Raw genomic sequence first — 18,700 nt, 5'->3', positions numbered from 1 at the left:
AATTAATGTGTAAAGTTTTGGTCTTCAAAACAGTTCTGCACACCATCATCATTCCCACAGGTATGAGCTTCCTGCCATCACTCACAGTGGCCTCTCATTAATATGAGCAGAATGTGCTTAAAGTTTATGTGACAGCTGAACTCCTCGACCTTTCCTGTCTGTAAGCATAAATTTACAGTTACAGGACCTGAAGTTTACAAACTGTCCCGTTTAGGCGAACTCCAGATTGTGTAGCTGACATGTGTAGTTACCTTCTGAGTGAATGGGGAGGCAGAGGCTAAGCAGGCCCTCTCTGGTGTTGCAGGGGAGTTTAGAGAAAAGGGTCCCTTCAAACCAGAATCGGAGCGAGCAGCAGCCACGGCGTCTTTGATGGCGAAGAACACCGAACTGCCCAAGAAGAGGGTGGGTTCTCCAATACCCTGCACAGGAGACAAAAATCAGCAACGCACCAAGTACAATAGAAAACTAAAAGACTGAGGTGTTTGGAAGTAATCTTCCTCCTTGTGTCTGACCTTTGAAGAGTAGATGGCGTAGGGGTTGTCAGAGTCGGGCAGCAGGTAGACGTTAAACTGCAGCGGCACATCGCAGACCGCCGGGATCTTGTACTGAGACGGTCCTCGAGTGTACAGCAGCCCGAAGGGAGAAAACTTCAGCTCCTCCAGAGTGTAGAGACCCAAACCCTGCATGAACGCTCCCTCAATCTGAGAGAAGGGAAGAAATCAAGGAGAGAGACGTTAATTACTACGCTCTGCTAAAAGTTGTTTTTTTACTTAACTAAATTCAGCTGTTCAGGTTTTAAAACACTGGGTGAAATGGGTGCAGCCACTTACTGAACCGTGCAAACGGGCTTGAGTATACATATCGACTGGGGGGGGTTTGAACAGTTCTAACAAACCTGAAGGTCAGCTCAGGTAACTTTTGGCTCTGGACCTCTGGTTCCCCCTTTTTAAATGATTAAAATTGCCATGGTTTGGTTGCAGACAGCCCTCCGCGAACCTGGTTCTGCCAGAGTTTTCTCCCTGTTAAAAAGAAAGTCTTTTCTTTTCCATTTACACCAAGTGCTTACCCACAGTGGGTTGTTTGATTGCTGAGGGTTTCAATGCATTATTGTAGGGTCTTTATCTTACAATATAAAGCACCTTGAGGGGATTGCTGTTCTGATTTGGCACTATATAATAATTTGAACTGAACTACTTATTTGGTGTGACCACCTTTATTCTTCAGCACATTCTGAACTCTCTTAGCTTTGTCGTGTCTTTAATAAGGGTGGGTTTTAATGATGGATTCTGGCTTGGATAACGTGATATCAATTCATTAAAATCCTGAATCGATTGTTTTATACAAATGTATTTTGCCCAAAATTCCAGAATCTCAGGTGAAACGTCACAAACTTTTGACAACCACCAAACATTTAAAACGGTAAATGAGAGCAGCTACACGGGTTCTGCACAAAGACGTAAACACAAAGCGCGGACCCGCGGATCAAAATCAGTGAGATGTGGCTTTCTCACCGATGGCACGGACACGGTCGGGGCTGAAAGCCGACAGCTCGCTGATTCTGATGTTTTGGCGGGTCCGCGCTTTGTGTTTACGCCGATTCTAAAGCTGTTAGTTTGATCTCTCCAAACAATATTGACTGAACCAGCAGCAAAAGAAGATCCAAACTAAGCTTCACATAAACATCGTTTTGAATTCCCTCTGACTTTTACTGTTTTGCATCCACCACAAAAAAACAACAACAAAAAAAACAAACAAACAAACAAACAAACAAAAAAAAAACAACCCACACTTCATGCACAGCTCTCTCTCTCTCCCTCTCTGTACTTCAAGAACAGTTTCCCGTCTATCCCTGAAATCTGTTTTCTGCATTATTCGCTTGCTTGTTACGCACAAGACTGTTTACAGCGCTGTCGGCCGATGTTTTTTTTCTTTTCCTTTTACTCACTTCCAAAAAGAAAACCTAATTTCTGCTGTTCTATACTGAACAAATTTAAACTTTGTAAAATTATACAAAATGCAAAACGCTCAGCCGTGTCTCTAATAAAACCACTGTAACTTCAGAGGTAATGTTCATAAGCTGATTAATGGTTTTCTTTCGTTTTTGATGTACTGCAGAATATTTTTATAAAATCCCAGGCCAGGAAAATCGCCCTCATGTTTTTCTGTGTTTTATCTTCAGCTACTTTGACACAAAGGCCTCTGCTGTGACGCTCACACCTTTGATAAAGTCTTGCGAGTGTCAGCTTCCTTTTTATAGATACAAAAATATGTAAATGTACTGATCTGAATTATAATATTTCTGTCTGAGGCAAAATTTCCCAGATTCAAATCAAACTGAATCGAATCGATTCAGGACCTTTTGAATCGGAATCGAATCGATTCTAGAAATCAGTGACGATACTCAGCCCTAGTCTTTAAGTAGTCTTCAGGAATAGTTCTCCAGGCTTCTTGAAGGACATTCAAAGCTCTTCTTTGGATGTTTCTGCCTTTTGTTATGTTCTCTGTCAACATGATCCCACACTGCTTCAATAATGTTGAGGTCCGAGCTCTGGGGAGGCCAATCCATGACTGATAGTGCTCCACTGTGTGTTTTTCTGTGCAGGTATGATTTTACTGCTCTGGCAGACCTTCAGAAAGCCCAGAGAACTATTTCTCAAGAACACAAATTCTGGCTCCAGTCTTTTTCATGCTGTTTACATTGTGTTGGTTAATGACACTGAAACAACTGCCAGGCAGTCATGCAAAGATGTAAAATGGCCGTAGGTCTGACCTGGCCCATGTCCACAGATGGGTTCACACTTTTGCCGATATCCACTACGATGTCAGTCCTCAACGTCTGCAAGAAGCACAAACATGAAAAGAAAACTAAAAAAGGATTCCTTTATTTTCTGGCAATATTCCTTCTGTTTGCAGCAAGTGGCATTCAGAGTCGAGACCGTTCAGACAGACCCTGTATTCTCCGGTGAGGCAATCCAGCTCCACCTCGGAGCAGCTCACTCCGTAGGTGTAGTAAGCATAAGGCTGGCCCTCCATCTTGTCCCAGTCGACGTAAAGGTCAGGACCTCTGAGGACAAACAGGAAGATACAGTCACTTACTGCTACTTCATCCATTATGGGTGTGGGGGGAGATTTCTATCATACTTGTAAAATCCAGTCGCTGACAAACTGATCTTCTCCATAAATGCTTTATTGGCCTGCGTTCAAAGAAAAGTTATGTTATTTAAATGCTCCAAATCTAACAACATCATTCAAGGATTTTCGTACCCAGCTCTCCCAGGTTCCTTTGGGGTTCTTCTTTCTGATTGGCTCCAGTCGCTGGTACAGAATCTGGCAGGCATCTTTGACCGCCATGCCGTTAGCATCGGTACCAAAGGACGCAGCAGATGGGCAAGTGTTGGGAACGGTGTTGGTGCTGGTTTCACTGATGTAGATCTTTGAGGGCGGGATGTGAAGCTCCCGGCTCGCAATCTAACAAACAGAAAAAGCCAGACCCCAAAAGGCATAAATCTGGTGTTTTTCTGCTTTTTTGTAATAATACTGAAGCACAAATCTGGCCAAAGACAGACCAACAAAACGAAAACAGCAGTGACACAAACTTTACAGTATTTTTAATGTTCATCCTCTTAACGTCAATATCTGCAAATGTCTCAAAACTACAACCAAACCCCCCCAAAAGCCAAAAATAGTTTACTGAACATTTCTGATACATAAGGTAATAATTAACACCTGCTCATTGCAGCCACAGATGTCCCGTGGTGCGACCTGGCCGGTGAAATTTGCACCTCAAACAGTGCAACTCTCGGGAACTATTTTCAGTGGCGGATAAATTAGAATTGGTGCCCTTTTTGCATTTGTGGCAAAACGATGGTGGAAGCGAGCATAACGGGAGGTAAACCTTTGTAAGCAGGTAAAAATAAAAATCGTGTCTACCGCTTCACCAGTCTGTTGCCTTCACATGTTTTCAGTGCTACAGTTATCTCACGCAGATTATCCAAATATAATGGTGTTAAACATTAAACTGGAAGGCTCTAATGCAATATGCAGCAATACCGTTAAGCTGTTGTTGTTTTAATCCACCCAACAATTGTCTTCTTATCTTTTAAATAGCATTAAAATAAATGCATTTATCGTGTGATTCTTTAAGTCTTTTTATGCTTATTTCTTGATTTTGATGCACAAAATGATTTTATTATTTAACTATTTTTAACATATTCCTAATTTATACATCTCGACGTGCTATTTTTTTCCCCCATGTACTCCATTTATATATTTACATTGTACATTTATATAGCTCAACATGTGTTTCTTATTATATTTATAAGATTTTTACATGCATACATTAACACTAATTAATTTAAGTTAACCTTTTGGAGTGCATTTTTTTTTTTTTTTTTTTTTTTTTTTAAATACACAAATACATGATATTTTGTTATATACACATTTTTTTGTCGTTTCCAGTGAGGTGCTTCACACAGTACCTGCTGCATTTTCGTGTGGACTCCCTGACCCATCTCCGTCCCACCGTGACTCACCAGAACCGAACCGTCTTTGTAGATGTGGACCAAAGCTGCAGCCTGCCACAAACAAAACTGAACTAAACAGAAGCAAGCGGCTACTGAGCTGACTGCATGCAACCTGCAGTCGCGCAGCCACAGCAGTAACAACTACAAAGAAAAAAAAAATACCCAAAAAACACAAACACAAAGACCCTGAAACAGGCTCTTGTCTTTACACACAGGACTTGAGCAGAATTGGCTCTTTGGCTTCTGTAAGCTGTAAAAATCTAAGATATATTCTTGCAGTGTGTCATTCTGCAAGACTTCACGGAGTCATTGTGACATCACAGGGTGTCATGCAGTGTTGTGCAGCTCTCTCCATGCCCTTTTGCATGATCTATTACTAGATATGGCTTCTTTTTGTATGGCGCCAACAATGAAGGCAAAGTTTTTGCTGACTTTCACATCAGCAAAAACTTGTGAACATGAGCACAAAACTCTGGAAACTCCAAGCCTGCGGGGACAGAATAAGATCAGACCTGATTAAGGAAGCCATCTGAAAAGGCGATGCCATATTTGATGGGGATGATGGAAATCCCCCTCTTCTTCCAGCGGTTCTGCTCGTTAAACTGCTCGATGGCGCCACGGCGGGCACTGTAGTCAGACCGGCGCTTGCACTCTTCCCAGCAGCGCAGCAAGTTCTCGGGGTTGAACTCAAACTTGTAGTGGGTGGTCGAAGGGCCCCTGTACATGTTCATCTCCCGAATCTGATGAAGGATTTTAAACATTTAATTAGATGCTGTTTTGTAAACCCGGTCGAGCTCGTGGCAGGAGAGGTTGGGGCGGAACCTTGTCGGCGGGGCATCCCAACACCATGGCAACGTCGTTGATCATGTTCTCCACGATCAGCAGGCCCTGGGGCACCCCAAAGCCCCTGAAGGCAGTGTTTGATGGCAGGTTGGTCTTGCATGCGGTGCTGCGACCTCGCAGATTGGGGATGTTGTACGCGGTGTCCATGTGGAGGACCATCTTCTCAGCAACCTGCAAACACCACAAAATCCACTCTTACGTTCTTTGGCGTTTCACTTACATTTATCTCCAGTAGCATTTCTTTTTTCCACTTACGAAGGGAGACTCATCTACAGTGTTGCCACTGTTGGCAAAGAACTGGAAATCTGCAGCAACAATCTTCCCATCATTCATGAAACCCACCTGAAACAAACAGCAGTCAACTCCCAGGATGATGACGAACACAAGTCAACAACGCCTTTAAAACTAAAAAGTTTAAAGATCTTTTGGTCACAACCTTTCAAAACTGAAGATGAAATCCTTTAAAGCCCACATTTGTAAACCACCAAGAAAGTAAGAAATGTAAGACAACTCTTTACAAAAAATACTGGAGCTACCGCTCAACCTCCTAGTAGATACACCTATGGTATTGATTTAAAACTCCTACATCGCTTCTTTGAGTTACTGGAGTCACAAACTTAGGCATCCACGTTTCACGCCTGCTCGGTAGAGTGCAGACAATACCACATCAGCCTTTACAGCTGAGAGACAAACACAAACCTCTCTGCAGACTCTGCTGCACCTTGGTTCTGTCTTACATCACACTGTTTGAATAATTAAAGCGCTGGAAGGCTCCCCTCACACAAAACACTCAGAATCCTAACCAATAAATAACGATACCAAGTATATTTGAAATTCAAAAGTAATTTTCTTAAAAACTAAATAAATAAAATAAAATCAAAACAGTGGGCAACACCTAAAAAATTAGAAGGTATATCCTGTGCGCTTGGTTGTACCTTATATTTTCCCAGGGTGGGATGTCGGCCTCCTGTAATGAGCATGTCCTCGCCGCGCTCCAGGACACAGCGGACGGCACGATTGGTCCTTTAAACAGTTATAATAAAAGAAAACAAAATGTAAGAACTTTCCAGCTTCTTTTTCTTTATTAATGTCTCTTCAGGCCTCAGTAACACAGGTCCAGAGAGTGAAGGTAAGCGACCCTTAGCAACTGCCAGCTGTTAAGGAAATTGCTGTATTCCCCACTAGTTGGCCAGTGGCTACAGAGATGGTGCTGAAACAAAAACCTACTTGCAATTGCTTTGGTAACGTAGACCTTTTACTTTGAAAGTGAACGGCCTCTGTCAGATATTTGTGGCTTGGAGGTTACCGACCAGCCTGTGTGAAAGACTTGCTAATCCTTTGGACTCACTTCCAAGCAGCCACCGAGGTGATAGAAGCCAAAACTGAGGTTCTGGTGACCTTCCCTCCAAAGGCTCCGCCCACTCTTTTGACATGACAAGTGACTCTGTTGGATGCAATGTTCAATGTCTCGGCAACAGCATCCTGCACAGAGAGATCCAACCCACCTGCAGCTCTGACTTGTCTTTTATGTTCAACATGTGAGCACTGGTGAGCCATTACTCACTGAGTAACTCTCAGGTTCACTGACACACACCTGCTCCGTTTACCTGAATCAAAGTTGGCCACTGAGTGGAGATGTAAACATTGAACTCCATCTCCTCGCCGACGGGAACCACCAGCATGCTCTGCGTCTCCATGTAGAAATGCTCCTGGCCTCCAATTCGAATCTCCCCTGAGGAGAAAACATGCAGAGTTTAAAAAGAAAAAGCAGACGTTGTTCTCAAACAACTTTTACCTTCATAAACCTTGTCGACAGTTTTAAAGGCTTCAGTCACATCTCCCCTCTGAAGCAAACGTCGTGGTTCAAAGTAAGATGACTTCTCGACGGCTTCCTGTCACAAAAAGTGTGACGTTGAAAAGTTTACCCATCTGCACTTTTAGCATTTTCTCCAGTGAATTATCAAAAAACAGAGCAAAACACCCCGATGTAAAGGAACAGAAACAGTTTTACTACTCAAACTATAGTATTCCCCATGATGCAGATGCTCAAAGGGTAAAAAGTCAAACCTCGATGGTGAAAATGGGATCGGGCAGGTCTTCATAGCTGATCTTTACAGCTGCTGCTCCTCGTTTGGCGTGCGCCTTTGTGTCGGCGACCACCGCACATATCATCTGACCGATGCACGACACCTGCAGATATGGTGAGTGTCGTAATTTCCCCGTTAGTGTTTAAATGTGAGTAAAGAGCAGCGGGTGCGCAGAAGGCTCTACCTCGCTCTCGGCAAGCAGCTCCTCATTATAGCCGCAAAATGTGCGGACTTTCTTCCCGGGAATGTCTTTGGTTGTGATGACGTCGACAACGCCGGGAAGCTGTAGGGCTTCGCTCACATCCAGCCCTCTGTCAGACAGCAAACATCAAAATATCAGCATGAAAACACCAGAAAGAGCCTCTTTTTCCTAATGTAAATGCACTAAAGCTCGTTATTTAAAGATAATTAAACTCAAAAGCTCCAAAGTGAAGTTTGTCTATGTTGACTAGGGTGGGGCGATTGGATGAACATTAGTCCAATCGCTCATGCAAGTTAGTCGTGTTTGAGAAGTTTACCAGGGTGATTTATTTATTTGCCCATGAGTGAGTTTGCTAAGAATGATGGAGCTAATAGAAGCAGTCAACAGAACCCCCCCCCAAAAAAAATAAAAATTTGTGTATTTTTTTTTAAAAGCACCCTCTTTCAACTGCGAGCCACTGCACCCTCTTCAGAGTGCGCCCAAATGCTTGTTGATGGAGCTGCAGAAGCTGGTGATAGCCAAGCATACTCAGCCGGATGGTGGACACGTACATACTCATGTAAGTTAGTCGTGTTTGAGTGCTTTGCTCGCACTATACGTCTGCACAAGCAGCACACTGCTTTGATTACATCCTTTTTCATCTGGCCCAAACACCCCACCCCCCCCCAAAAAAAAAACAAAACAAAAAAAAAAAAAAAACATTGGCAACTTTTTTCTTTAGTGTTTTTTTTTTACGAATTAACACGACTTGACTCGATTAACAATTAAGCCAGCTGGAGCGCAGACTGACTCAAAATCCCTGAAATGTCTCCGTCAATGCATTTTGGGAGTTCGTCCGTTCTGTGCTCCAGATGGGTCGAGTGTGTTTAAAAAAAATTTAATTGTGATGACCATGCATGATTACATTGCTCCGCCCATCAAAAAGTCTGCGCATACGCGAATATATCGCCCACGATTGCTGGACTCACAATTGCCGGTTGGAATTTTTTTTTTTACATATCGCCCAACCCTAATGTTGATTGCAAAAGTGAAACCAACAATAATGCGCCAAACACTGCAGTTCCTCTAGTGACCACTTGAGGCGGACTCCAAGCATGAGTCAGTCGCCATAGAGTCCCATGTTAAAATGCCTGACTTTACAGCAGAATTAAACATCTTTACAGCCAGAGACAAAATGTAACTTTACTCCTTCATAACTGCACAGGCATGATTTTCTTTAACATCCCATGTCCAGAATATCCACCATCCCTCCTCTGCATATGTGCAAACCATCATCTGGCCCCCTGATGCACTGCCTTGTAATCTCAGTGACTCCCAATGAAAGTATTAACATCGCCAGATCTGCTGTCTGTCTTTTTGTTAGTGACACCATCTGTCTTTGGAAACAAAGCATGACCAGGAGCACACACACAACAAAACCTAGAGGTCATCGCTCAGCTATCGCCATCTGGTGGTCTTTGGATAGAATACAGGTTTTTAGATAGCTTTGCATTGCTGATGTGGAAGCCATGTTTTAAGGCTAACGTTTTAAAGGTTAAGCAAATCTGTGTCCATCTGGCTGCATTGCTCTGCCTTTCCTGTCACTTCCTGCAGCTGATCATGGTCTTCATGTTTCCTGTATGCATCCATTATTTTGCATTTCTATTGTTCGCGCAAATGTATGTCAGTCCACAGCCCTGTGGAAGTCCTGCTGACACAGCAGGAAACCTATTATGCAGTGCAAGCAACAGAAGAATCTGCTTTTTAGTGCTGCCTGTGTGAAGGGACCATAATTACTTGTGATCATGAACAAGACACCTCCTGTGGCCATTAGAGGAACTGTAGTTTTTGGCTTTTCCTTGTTGGCGTTGCCATTTGGTGCTTACGTGATCTTAGCGTGTGGTCGGGAGCTGGTGACCACCATGAGGAAGAGCTCGCCCTCTATCTTTGGGAGGTCATCGCAGTACACAGCCTCGCCTGTGGCCTGGCTGATGGCGGACCGATGCATCATGGGACGCCCTACTGCATCGTGGTTACTCTGGTCCTTTGAGACAGGCTGATGAGGAAGAGGAAGTAGTCGTGTTTATGAAGAAAGCACATCTGTTTTTGAGTTAAACCATTCTGAAAGCCATTTTGTAACCTGGAACTCCTGCAGGCCAGGTTGGATCTCTCTGGGTAAAGGTTGTATCTTCTCAGGGACCTCGTCTGTGATCACATTCTGTAAAAACACATTTAAGTCAGTTGGATTTACCACATTACCCTGCACTATTTCTTTAAAGTAGATCTCTTTTTACCATTGCTTTCAGCTTGTGCAGGACCTCCAGGTAGAATTTGAAGAGCAGACTAAGAGTCAGAGACCTACGAAACTCCACCTTCCCTCCTGGAGCTGAAGGAGGGAGGGCCAGCTCTTCCAGAAGGATGTCGTAGGCTTGGCCGAGGGTCTCGTCGTCCCACGGCCTGAAGGGAAGAAAAGCAAATCAGCACAAGGTGAGAAAGTAATGAAGTAAAGTAGAGAGCGGAAATTGAGGGGAAAACAAAGAGACCTCCTGATGATGGCCTGGCAGGTTTTGGCTGCACTGACTGTGGTCGGGCCCATCCCTCCGTAGTAAATACTGACATCCTGAACCACTCTGGAGCTCTCTGAGAACATCACCCTCATCCCGGCTGTCACGGTGGCGAAGGAGGCCTCCTTCCTCGGTGCGTGGCGTAAAGCCTGAACAAACTCCCCCTGCAGGTGAGACGAGGTGCAGCACTAGTAATCGTTTTCTCTTTAGCACATAATCTATGACAGACGCTCACAGCCACACAGTAAAATATGTGTCACCAGTGTGGAGGAGACGCAGCATGTTCTTACAAATAAAGAATAAAGTTGGTGTACCTTTCTGGAAAAGGGGATGAAAACGGAGACGACAATCTCCTCCGGCTGCAGGATGACTTTCCCAAATCCCACGAAGAAGTCCTGATTCAGGGGAACCTCTCGTCTTCCTCCTGGTGAATTCATAGAGTTCAAGTTGCAGTTTGTTTATTCATCACTCATCTTGATTTTTTTTTTTTTTTTGACTCACCGCTGGAAATCACGCTGACTTTGCAGTTGCCGGCAGCCAAAATGGGATTCAGGTCCGAGTTGGGGTACGCACTCACGATGTTTCCTCCCAGAGACTAAATGCAGACACATTAAACTTGTACTCAGAAACGAGAGGAGATTATAATCAGTTTAAGTTTTAATTCAAGGCTTTGAGTTCTAGTTTCTTTGAAGCCAGCCCTCTTTTTGTCTTACAGTGCCCCCTCATGCCCACAGCGAAGATATTTCTTCTTTGTCTAGCTGATTTTTTGCATGACGTCTGACCCATGAGGAAACGTTCACTATATTGCAGTAGTATTTCTCATCATCTGCAGTAGACCTTCACTGGCTGAGCTAGCATGAGAGCAGCTGTGCCCTCAGCTTTGGCCACTCAGGCACCATTTAAACAATGTTAGACCGATGCATGAAACGTAACATCTTAGGAGCTTTTTACTTTCAGTTCTATGGGAAATTTAAATGTGGTGTTGGTTTTTTGATGTTGTGCAGCAACTGTTTGACTGGTTATTGTTAACCGGTTCCTGACACCCCAGTCACAGCCGTGCGCGGCAGCTGCAGCCATTACAGATCGGCCCTGTAAAATGAGCAACGGGCTCAGAGTACCTTCTGGAATAAGTGCAGAGCACTACAGCTCAGCAAAAAAAAAAAAAAAAAAAAAAAAAAATGCTTATATGCAACAAAAGCAATACTTGCACCATCGCCTCACAGCAAGAAGGTCCTGCATTAGAATCTACAGTGGGGGTCTTTCTGCATGGAGTTTGCTTGTCCTTACCAAGTCTGTGTGGTTTCACTCCGACTCCCTCCCAGAGCCCCAAAAACATGCACGGTGTTCGGTTAACTGGTGATTCTAAAGATGTCAATGTGAGCATGAACGGTCGTCTACATGTTGGCCCTGTGACATTGAAAACAGATAGATGGGTACATACATGGGCGACCGTGGCTCAGGGGGTTGGGAATCGCATCTGTAACCGGAAGGTTGCCGGTTCGATCCCTGGGCTCTCTGTCCTGGTCGTTGTGTCCTTGGGCAAGACACTTTACCCTACTTGCCTACTGGTGTTGGCCAGAGGGTCCGATGGCGCGATATGGCAGCCTCGCTTCTGTCAGTCTGCCCCAGGGCAGCTGTGGCTACAACTGTAGCTGCCTCCACCAGTGTGTGAATGTGAGAGTGAATGAATAGTGGCATTGTAAAGCGCTTTGGGTGCCTTGAAAAGCGCTATATAAATCCAATCCATTATTATTATCATTATTATTATTATTATTATTATTATTATTATTATTATTATTATTACAGGCTTAAAAATCATTTAAAAATGGCTTCATTCTCATGCTTTAGTCAAGCTCAACTGGATGAACTCCAACAGGCTTCTGCACACAAGCCTTCATCAGGGAGTTTCATATTTCACAAAAACAATGAGCCTTTTCTGCTCGCCCTCGGCTAAAATGCAACATGTGGTGAGAGGAACGCACCAGCACTGATGCAGTGTCCACAAAGCAGCAGTCCACGTTATTCAAACTTAAGTCTATGTTCCATAAGCAAGAAACCACAGTGCCAGTTACAAATAATATGAATACATCTCAAACAAGATGTATTAAATGTTCAAATAAATATGAGCAAATATCAACTGAGGATCCTGCATCAGGATGATGTTAAAACAAAATCCTATGAATCTTTTAATTCTTGCTCTTTGTAATTAAAATTAAATGGGACTCTTTCACAGCGGCTGGTTAGTGCTACAGCAAGGGTTAATTTAAGCGATGGAAACAGGATGTGGAGGAGGGGGGAAAATAAATCTAGAAATGAAGTAAAACACAAATAATAACAATCAATTGCACATGTGCAATTTCTCCTTACAGCGACGTTTCGGATCTGCACACTTCCCAGGTTCCCCAGCTGCCGGTTCAGTGCTCTGAACACCTCAGTCTTCTCCTCCGGGAACTGAGGAACCAGCTTCTCCAAGACAGAGTGAAGCTCAGACAAACTGCAGCCCGCTCCCACCCAAACACCTGCAGAGAGGAAGCACATTAACCAACTTTATCTTTCCTTTAAATACCTCTTGCACACCCTAAAATAAACTCATTGCCTGTTCATGAACACCAACAGAGGGCTGGAGCCTCAGCTGAAGGTGTAGGTTACCCACCCTGTGGCGTCTGAGAGACCTCGAACAGCCCCTTCACTCTGGTTGGAGAGATGATCAGCGGATGTAGGATGCCTTTGAACTTCATGTCTGGACCTTCAGCACAAAGCAAATACAGCGGGTTAAAACGATACACTTTATAAAAGCAGGAGTCTAACCAGTAATTGATCTTGTTTAGAAACCTGAATGTGATCAAATAATGACAAAGAAAAATCTTTTCTCCATTTCCACTCTTTAAATCATGTTAGAAACACCTCAGAGGGTGTTTTCTGCTGACCTATGTTGGTGTTGCCCATGACCAGGGGAGCTTTGGGATGTTTGGCCTTGAGCTGGATCAGCTCCTCCAGAGAAACCGGAGACACCCAGGTGACCCTCTCCCCATGAAAGGTGAGTGTTTGAGGGCTCGTTGTATCTGCCATCAGCTGTAGTGAAAAGGGACATTACTGTAGCATCAATAGTTTAACTGGAGCTTTAGATACTCCTGCACCAAACCAGGATGTAAGTGTGAATTTTAAAGACCTTCCTCGTGTTGCCTTTGATGACTTACAATCAGCTCTGGAGGGAAGATCAGCTCCTGTGTTGGATCCAATGGCAGAAGATCCAGTTTGTCAAAGAGCTGAGGCTTTTCCTGCAGACAAGAAAACAGAAAGAAATAAACCCGGATTAACCCCCGTGTGCCCTCATGCACCCCTGACAACCTCAGCATGCTCAGCATGACTGTTACACTGTTGATCAGGTGTTCAAGAGCAGTGCATAAAAAGAACAGCAACACCAAAGCTAATGGCTTGATTGAGCAGTTAAAGGTCAGAAGAATGTGCTTCATTAAAAGCAGCAGCAGTAAAATGAGAGGAAAACAAGAGAACCCCCCCCCCCCCCCCCCAAAAAAAACCAAACAAACAAACAAACCAAACAAAACAAAAAACTCAGGTTCACCTGCTCAGGTTCATCACCATTTTTCTCTCCATTGAGGCAGCAGTTTGCAGCACCATTGGCTTGGCAGCAGTTGGCTTCCTGTTGGCATCAACGTATCAATTTGTTTATACTCGTGTTCTCACATTTCTCTCTTTTTATATAAATGTGAAAAAAATTGCCTAAATTAGAGTGTACCTGACAGAAGGTCCTGCAGCCTTCCACAATGGGTCGATATCCGGTACACCGACACAGATTACCTGAAGAAACGCCACAGTGAGTTCATTTTACTTCGATGATAAATGTCATCAAAACATATCAAAGTTTTCCCCAACAAGAAGCCGTGAATTATAAAAACACGTGCGACTCCAGCTACTCTTTGCAACCTGGCTTTGTTCACTACCTGCAGTTCACACATGAGGGTAGGAACATACATCAACTACAAGGCAGGCTCTCATGCAATTTTCCCACCCTCTCTCATATTACTGTATAAAACATTTTCCCTAACTGTGATGTCCAAGTGAGGTCTGACACAGATTTTCACCACAAGTTTTTAAGAGTAACTAGTTTGCTGTCCAGGCATGAAGCCGAAATGCCACGTTCACGGAGAGGAGAGGGCCTCAAGAACACCTGCAGATGCAACTCAAGACTTAACCCTTTAAAGGCCCACCATAGAACCAAGTCCGCCAGAGCTCACTTTTTTTTTTTAAATAAACACACTGTAGTGTTTTTGGGAGCATTTCAAGTTGCTATACATCAATACAACCGTTATATCCCAAATTTCAAAAATATGTATGTATTAAGTCCATAGTAACTACATAAATTGCAAAAAAGTGCAATAAACTACAAAAAATAAATTGAGAATCATCTTTGTTTTATTTTGTTTGTTTTTCTACATATTTCTAGTTAGAGAAATTTCAGAGGTCTATCCCTCAAAACTGTAAATGCAAAAAGTTGCACAAAATAGTTTCCAACCACAGGAATTTATTTTGAGTGTTTTCATAGTTTCATTTTTGAGATACACCAATTTTTATATACTCCAGGAAAATAATTATTATAATGCAAATTTGCAAAAAAACCAAAAACAAAACAAAACCGCATGTGCATCAAAATAAACCATTTCCAGCAGTGCAATTTGAGTTCTAAGCATCCCAGGAACCATACAGAAAGGCATAAAGTCAAACATGACTTTTATAAACAACAATAAATCTTATTAAATTCCCTGTAGGGAAAAACTATGTTTCCCATGAAAATGACGTCACTTCTGGTTTTGGCAGTCGATGGCGGACATGTGATAGTTCGCGCTAACATTTACTCCAGCATAGGAAGTGTTCTGAACAGCTGATCGGATCGGCAAAGCGTGTTTCTGGAATATTATGTTTTTGTTGCTGCAAGTGCTTTTTATGCAATTTTTTGCAAAGCTATATGTGGAAGGAAATGACCTAGCGCAAGCTGAATGCATGAGATGCAAGTCCTCCGGTTTTATGCAAAAAAAAGAAAAAGAAAAAAGAAAAAAAATTATTCCGCTAGCTTATGTGGTTGCAATTCTACCGGGATTGAAAATAGTTATGCAAAACGGAGCGTGCCCGCTTCGACCGGCCTTTAATTAATCATCTTCAAATGTTTTTAAAAATAAATAAGCTTTACACAAAAAGTATTTGAGCAGGGATAGCAGCCTGGCACCTCCTCCTCATGCTGGTCACACACTAATGTGGAATGGCGTCCCATTCTCCAACCAGCATTTGTCAAAAGTCAGCTCAGGGCTCGCAAAATCGCTAGCCCGACGTCCCGGGGCTAGCGATTTTTCCAGTCGGGCTACCAAAATCTATCTCTGCCCTGCCCTTTTGGCCTATCGTAGGAAGGAAAAATATATGTCAATGCTTTTGCATTCTTTCGGAAATGTAGCTGGGTAATTATGTCATTGGCATCGGTGAGCCACTGTCAATATGTGACATATTGAAATCGCGTTTGAATTTGCGCTTGTTTTTTTGCTTTCACTTTGCAATCGCGCGAACTGTGTATAGAGAGCGACAGCACTGATCTGTGAGTGATGATAATTTGTGCACCAATTCCTCTGACATCGTCTTATCAATCGTTAGCTTACTATGCAAACATGACAAGTGAAATCTCCCGCAGCTTAAACATGTGAGAGGTTGATCGCGCAGAGAATCGCTGAGCTTATGTGAGTGCGTGTGTAAAAGCAGCAGGATATATATTTTAGTTCTGCAGAGCCAAATAAGACAGGTCAGGGTGAAGAAGTGACAGCCAAAGAAAAGCTTACCACAAAACGGAAAAGTTATGACAAATCAGACTATAAGGCAAAAAGAAAGTGCAGCTTTATGGTTTCATGGACAAAAGAATTTCTGTGGCTGCAATATGACGAGCTAAATAACCAGGGCTGCACATAAGTGGTCCGCAGGTGCGCATTCGCTGTCAAAATAAAAAACGCGCACAAGATATGAAGTTGCAACGCGTGTTTGCGTACATAAGATTTTCTGGAGGAGGACGGACATTTGTTTAGAACTCTTAAAGATGTCGAAGAAGCTCCTTTAAGCAATTACTGTGATGTTCCTCCACCTCCAAAGAAATGTCAGGAGTCCGAACCACAAAAGAAGCACATATTGCTCAGTCTGCAATACTGAGCAGTAATTGCAAATTACATACTTAAAATAAACCTGAAAATCAGTTTAAAACAGCGTGCTATGTTGCAAAGAGTGAACTACCACTGGCACAATTTAGCAGTCTTTGCAAACTTCAAAAAGCAAATGGCCTCGATCTTGGTTCCACTTGCCTCTTACCTGTGACTTCAGTGGAAATTTCGAATTCAGGATCTGACACAGAGTGATTCATGTCCTACACAGTTCTTACTAGGGCTGGGCGATATGGCCTAAAATCAATATCACGATAAATTGAGCAGTTGTCCATTTATCGTTATCGAGGTTGATAACCACCCCAAGTGCCAAAAAACAAACATTTTTTTTCCATTTGATGGGGCTGTGGCAGGCAGCATAGTTCCTCCAGTTATTTTGATAATATTATTCCCCCTAGACCTATTCATTGCAATTATATTATTACCACTTTAAAGGACTGTAAAATGTCACTGAAAATAAATGAAGACAATAGTAGCAAGTACTTTTAGTGGTTAAGATTTATTAACTGAACAAAATAAAAAGTGTAGGATACAATATGTAACCATGCTCTCTAAAAAAATGTGTATCCCTTGTAAACAAAATAGTTTAATAATAAATATGTTTCACATTGGCTATTCACAAAGTAAACAATGATTGTGAAAATGTAATGCCATCATGGACAAAGGCCTCTCTGCTAAGGCCTTGAGGTACTATAACTTGTAAACAAATAATGTCACAAACACAAATGTCAATTGAACACAGAAAAAACTATAATAAATACTAAACACTGCCATGTGACTAGTGAAAACTATAAACTCTTAAACAAAAACATTAAATAGTGCTGTTTGCAAAAAACTTCAATAGAACACTGATAGTTAAAATTAGGCAGGGCTTGAACAGGGCACTTCAACAAGGGGCAGCAGCAGACTTGGTATCCTGAGCGGTTCAGTCAAACTACTGTTGTAGATGTTTACCTGAGTAGTGTTTACTCCAGGTTCTTGCTAAGAAACACAAGCATATTGACCATGTCAGGTTTCAGGCAGGATCTGAGGCATGTCACAATGTTTCCTCCAGAACTGAAAACCCGCTTGACAGCTTTCACAATATTTGGGCCGTTGTCAGTTGTTATAGCAACAAGGTCCTCTTCACTGATGTTCCATGCAGACAGCATCGCTCTCAACCCCTGTCCAACCATCTCCCCCGTGTGATCAGATGGAAAATAGGCCGTCTCGAGCACTCTGGTACGCAGCTCTCATTTGTTGTCGATGTAATGAACTGTGAGACTAATATACGGCTCCATTGCACGGCTGGACCAGAGATCGGATGTGGCTGCAACGTGCTTAACGTATCTCAATTCAGCAGCAACCTTTTCCCTCTCTGTGCTGTACATGCTGGGAATGATAGTTTTTGAAAAATATTTTCGTGATGGGAGTTCATGAAAATAATTGACAAGAGATATGAAGTGTCTGAACCCGTTGCGTTCCACTGTAGCAATAGGAGCCATGTCTTTTGCTATGTGGTAGCCTATAGCATTTGTGATTTCTTGCCATCTTTTTGAAGTTCGCTCATATAGTTGAGTACTAGCAAATGCTTCGGTTATTGACCGCTGCCTGGTGGAGGAAGACGTTTTTGCTGGTCCTCCTACTCTCTTCTCGCTTTGAGCTTTTTTTATGTCTTCAAATTGAATCACATGGTTGTGCTGCATGGCGGAAGAGGTTGGTTGTGTTACCTTGACTTGACGCAACAGTCTTTTTGCAGAGTTTACATTTAACAATTTTTTTTGATCAATATCATCCTTGTTGAATCCAAAATGTTGCCAAACGATTGATGATGCATTTTTTTTGTTAACAAGCATCTCCTCTTCCTCTTCCACCAGCTCTACCTCCGTCGCTGCTGCTTCAACATTTAAATCGTCCTCCATTTGTTCACCCGTGTCTCATCTTGTTACAGTCATGTGACTCCACCCCGTCAAGTCTGTAACGTAGCACAGCGTCTTAAAGGGACATGAACATCGCCAACCTGCACATGCCTTTTCTTTTTTTTTTCTTTTTTTTTTTAAATACCGAATTTACCGACATGGGCAAAATGACGTCGATGAGAGTCATAAATTTCGGTAACGATAAATTTTTGATATATCGCCCAGCCCTAGTTCTTACAAGTTCATAGAAATTTCTGTTCAATCAGAACCAAGTATTTGAGTTGATGATTGTAATTTTTATACAATGTTGTAATTTGCATTTCAACAATTTTTTGATTAATGTTTTGTTTCCTTTACAATATTATACATTAAAGTACAATATTGTAAAGGAAACA

The 18,700-nt window shown here is 42.6% G+C and overlaps 1 protein-coding gene across 1 annotated transcript in view; it reads right to left on the bottom strand.

The window, feature by feature from the left end:
- aox6 (aldehyde oxidase 6) overlaps positions 1–18,700 on the bottom strand; it is a 33,809-nt gene that overhangs the window by 2,276 nt on the left and 12,833 nt on the right. Inside the window, exons 6-33 of the mRNA XM_082522835.1 lie at positions 13,956–14,017; positions 13,782–13,859; positions 13,396–13,476; positions 13,126–13,270; positions 12,852–12,944; positions 12,566–12,717; positions 10,700–10,793; positions 10,513–10,622; positions 10,178–10,362; positions 9,929–10,091; positions 9,775–9,852; positions 9,521–9,690; positions 7,638–7,764; positions 7,434–7,556; positions 7,162–7,258; positions 6,974–7,098; positions 6,715–6,848; positions 6,302–6,389; positions 5,622–5,708; positions 5,346–5,537; positions 5,036–5,263; positions 4,479–4,574; positions 3,265–3,468; positions 3,142–3,194; positions 2,950–3,064; positions 2,771–2,836; positions 513–701; positions 252–419 (exon numbers count right to left, since the gene is read on the bottom strand). Of these exons, the coding sequence (XP_082378961.1) occupies positions 252–419; positions 513–701; positions 2,771–2,836; positions 2,950–3,064; positions 3,142–3,194; positions 3,265–3,468; positions 4,479–4,574; positions 5,036–5,263; positions 5,346–5,537; positions 5,622–5,708; positions 6,302–6,389; positions 6,715–6,848; positions 6,974–7,098; positions 7,162–7,258; positions 7,434–7,556; positions 7,638–7,764; positions 9,521–9,690; positions 9,775–9,852; positions 9,929–10,091; positions 10,178–10,362; positions 10,513–10,622; positions 10,700–10,793; positions 12,566–12,717; positions 12,852–12,944; positions 13,126–13,270; positions 13,396–13,476; positions 13,782–13,859; positions 13,956–14,017 (3,503 nt within the window). The remainder of the gene's footprint in view (positions 1–251; positions 420–512; positions 702–2,770; positions 2,837–2,949; positions 3,065–3,141; positions 3,195–3,264; positions 3,469–4,478; positions 4,575–5,035; positions 5,264–5,345; positions 5,538–5,621; positions 5,709–6,301; positions 6,390–6,714; positions 6,849–6,973; positions 7,099–7,161; positions 7,259–7,433; positions 7,557–7,637; positions 7,765–9,520; positions 9,691–9,774; positions 9,853–9,928; positions 10,092–10,177; positions 10,363–10,512; positions 10,623–10,699; positions 10,794–12,565; positions 12,718–12,851; positions 12,945–13,125; positions 13,271–13,395; positions 13,477–13,781; positions 13,860–13,955; positions 14,018–18,700) is intronic.

The sequence above is a fragment of the Aulonocara stuartgranti genome, assembly GCF_965226115.1.
Source record: "Aulonocara stuartgranti genome assembly, chromosome: 23".
NCBI classification, from domain to species: domain Eukaryota; kingdom Metazoa; phylum Chordata; class Actinopteri; order Cichliformes; family Cichlidae; genus Aulonocara; species Aulonocara stuartgranti.
Note: the sequence above shows the minus strand (reverse complement) of the source record. Positions and strands in the feature narration are given on the sequence as shown.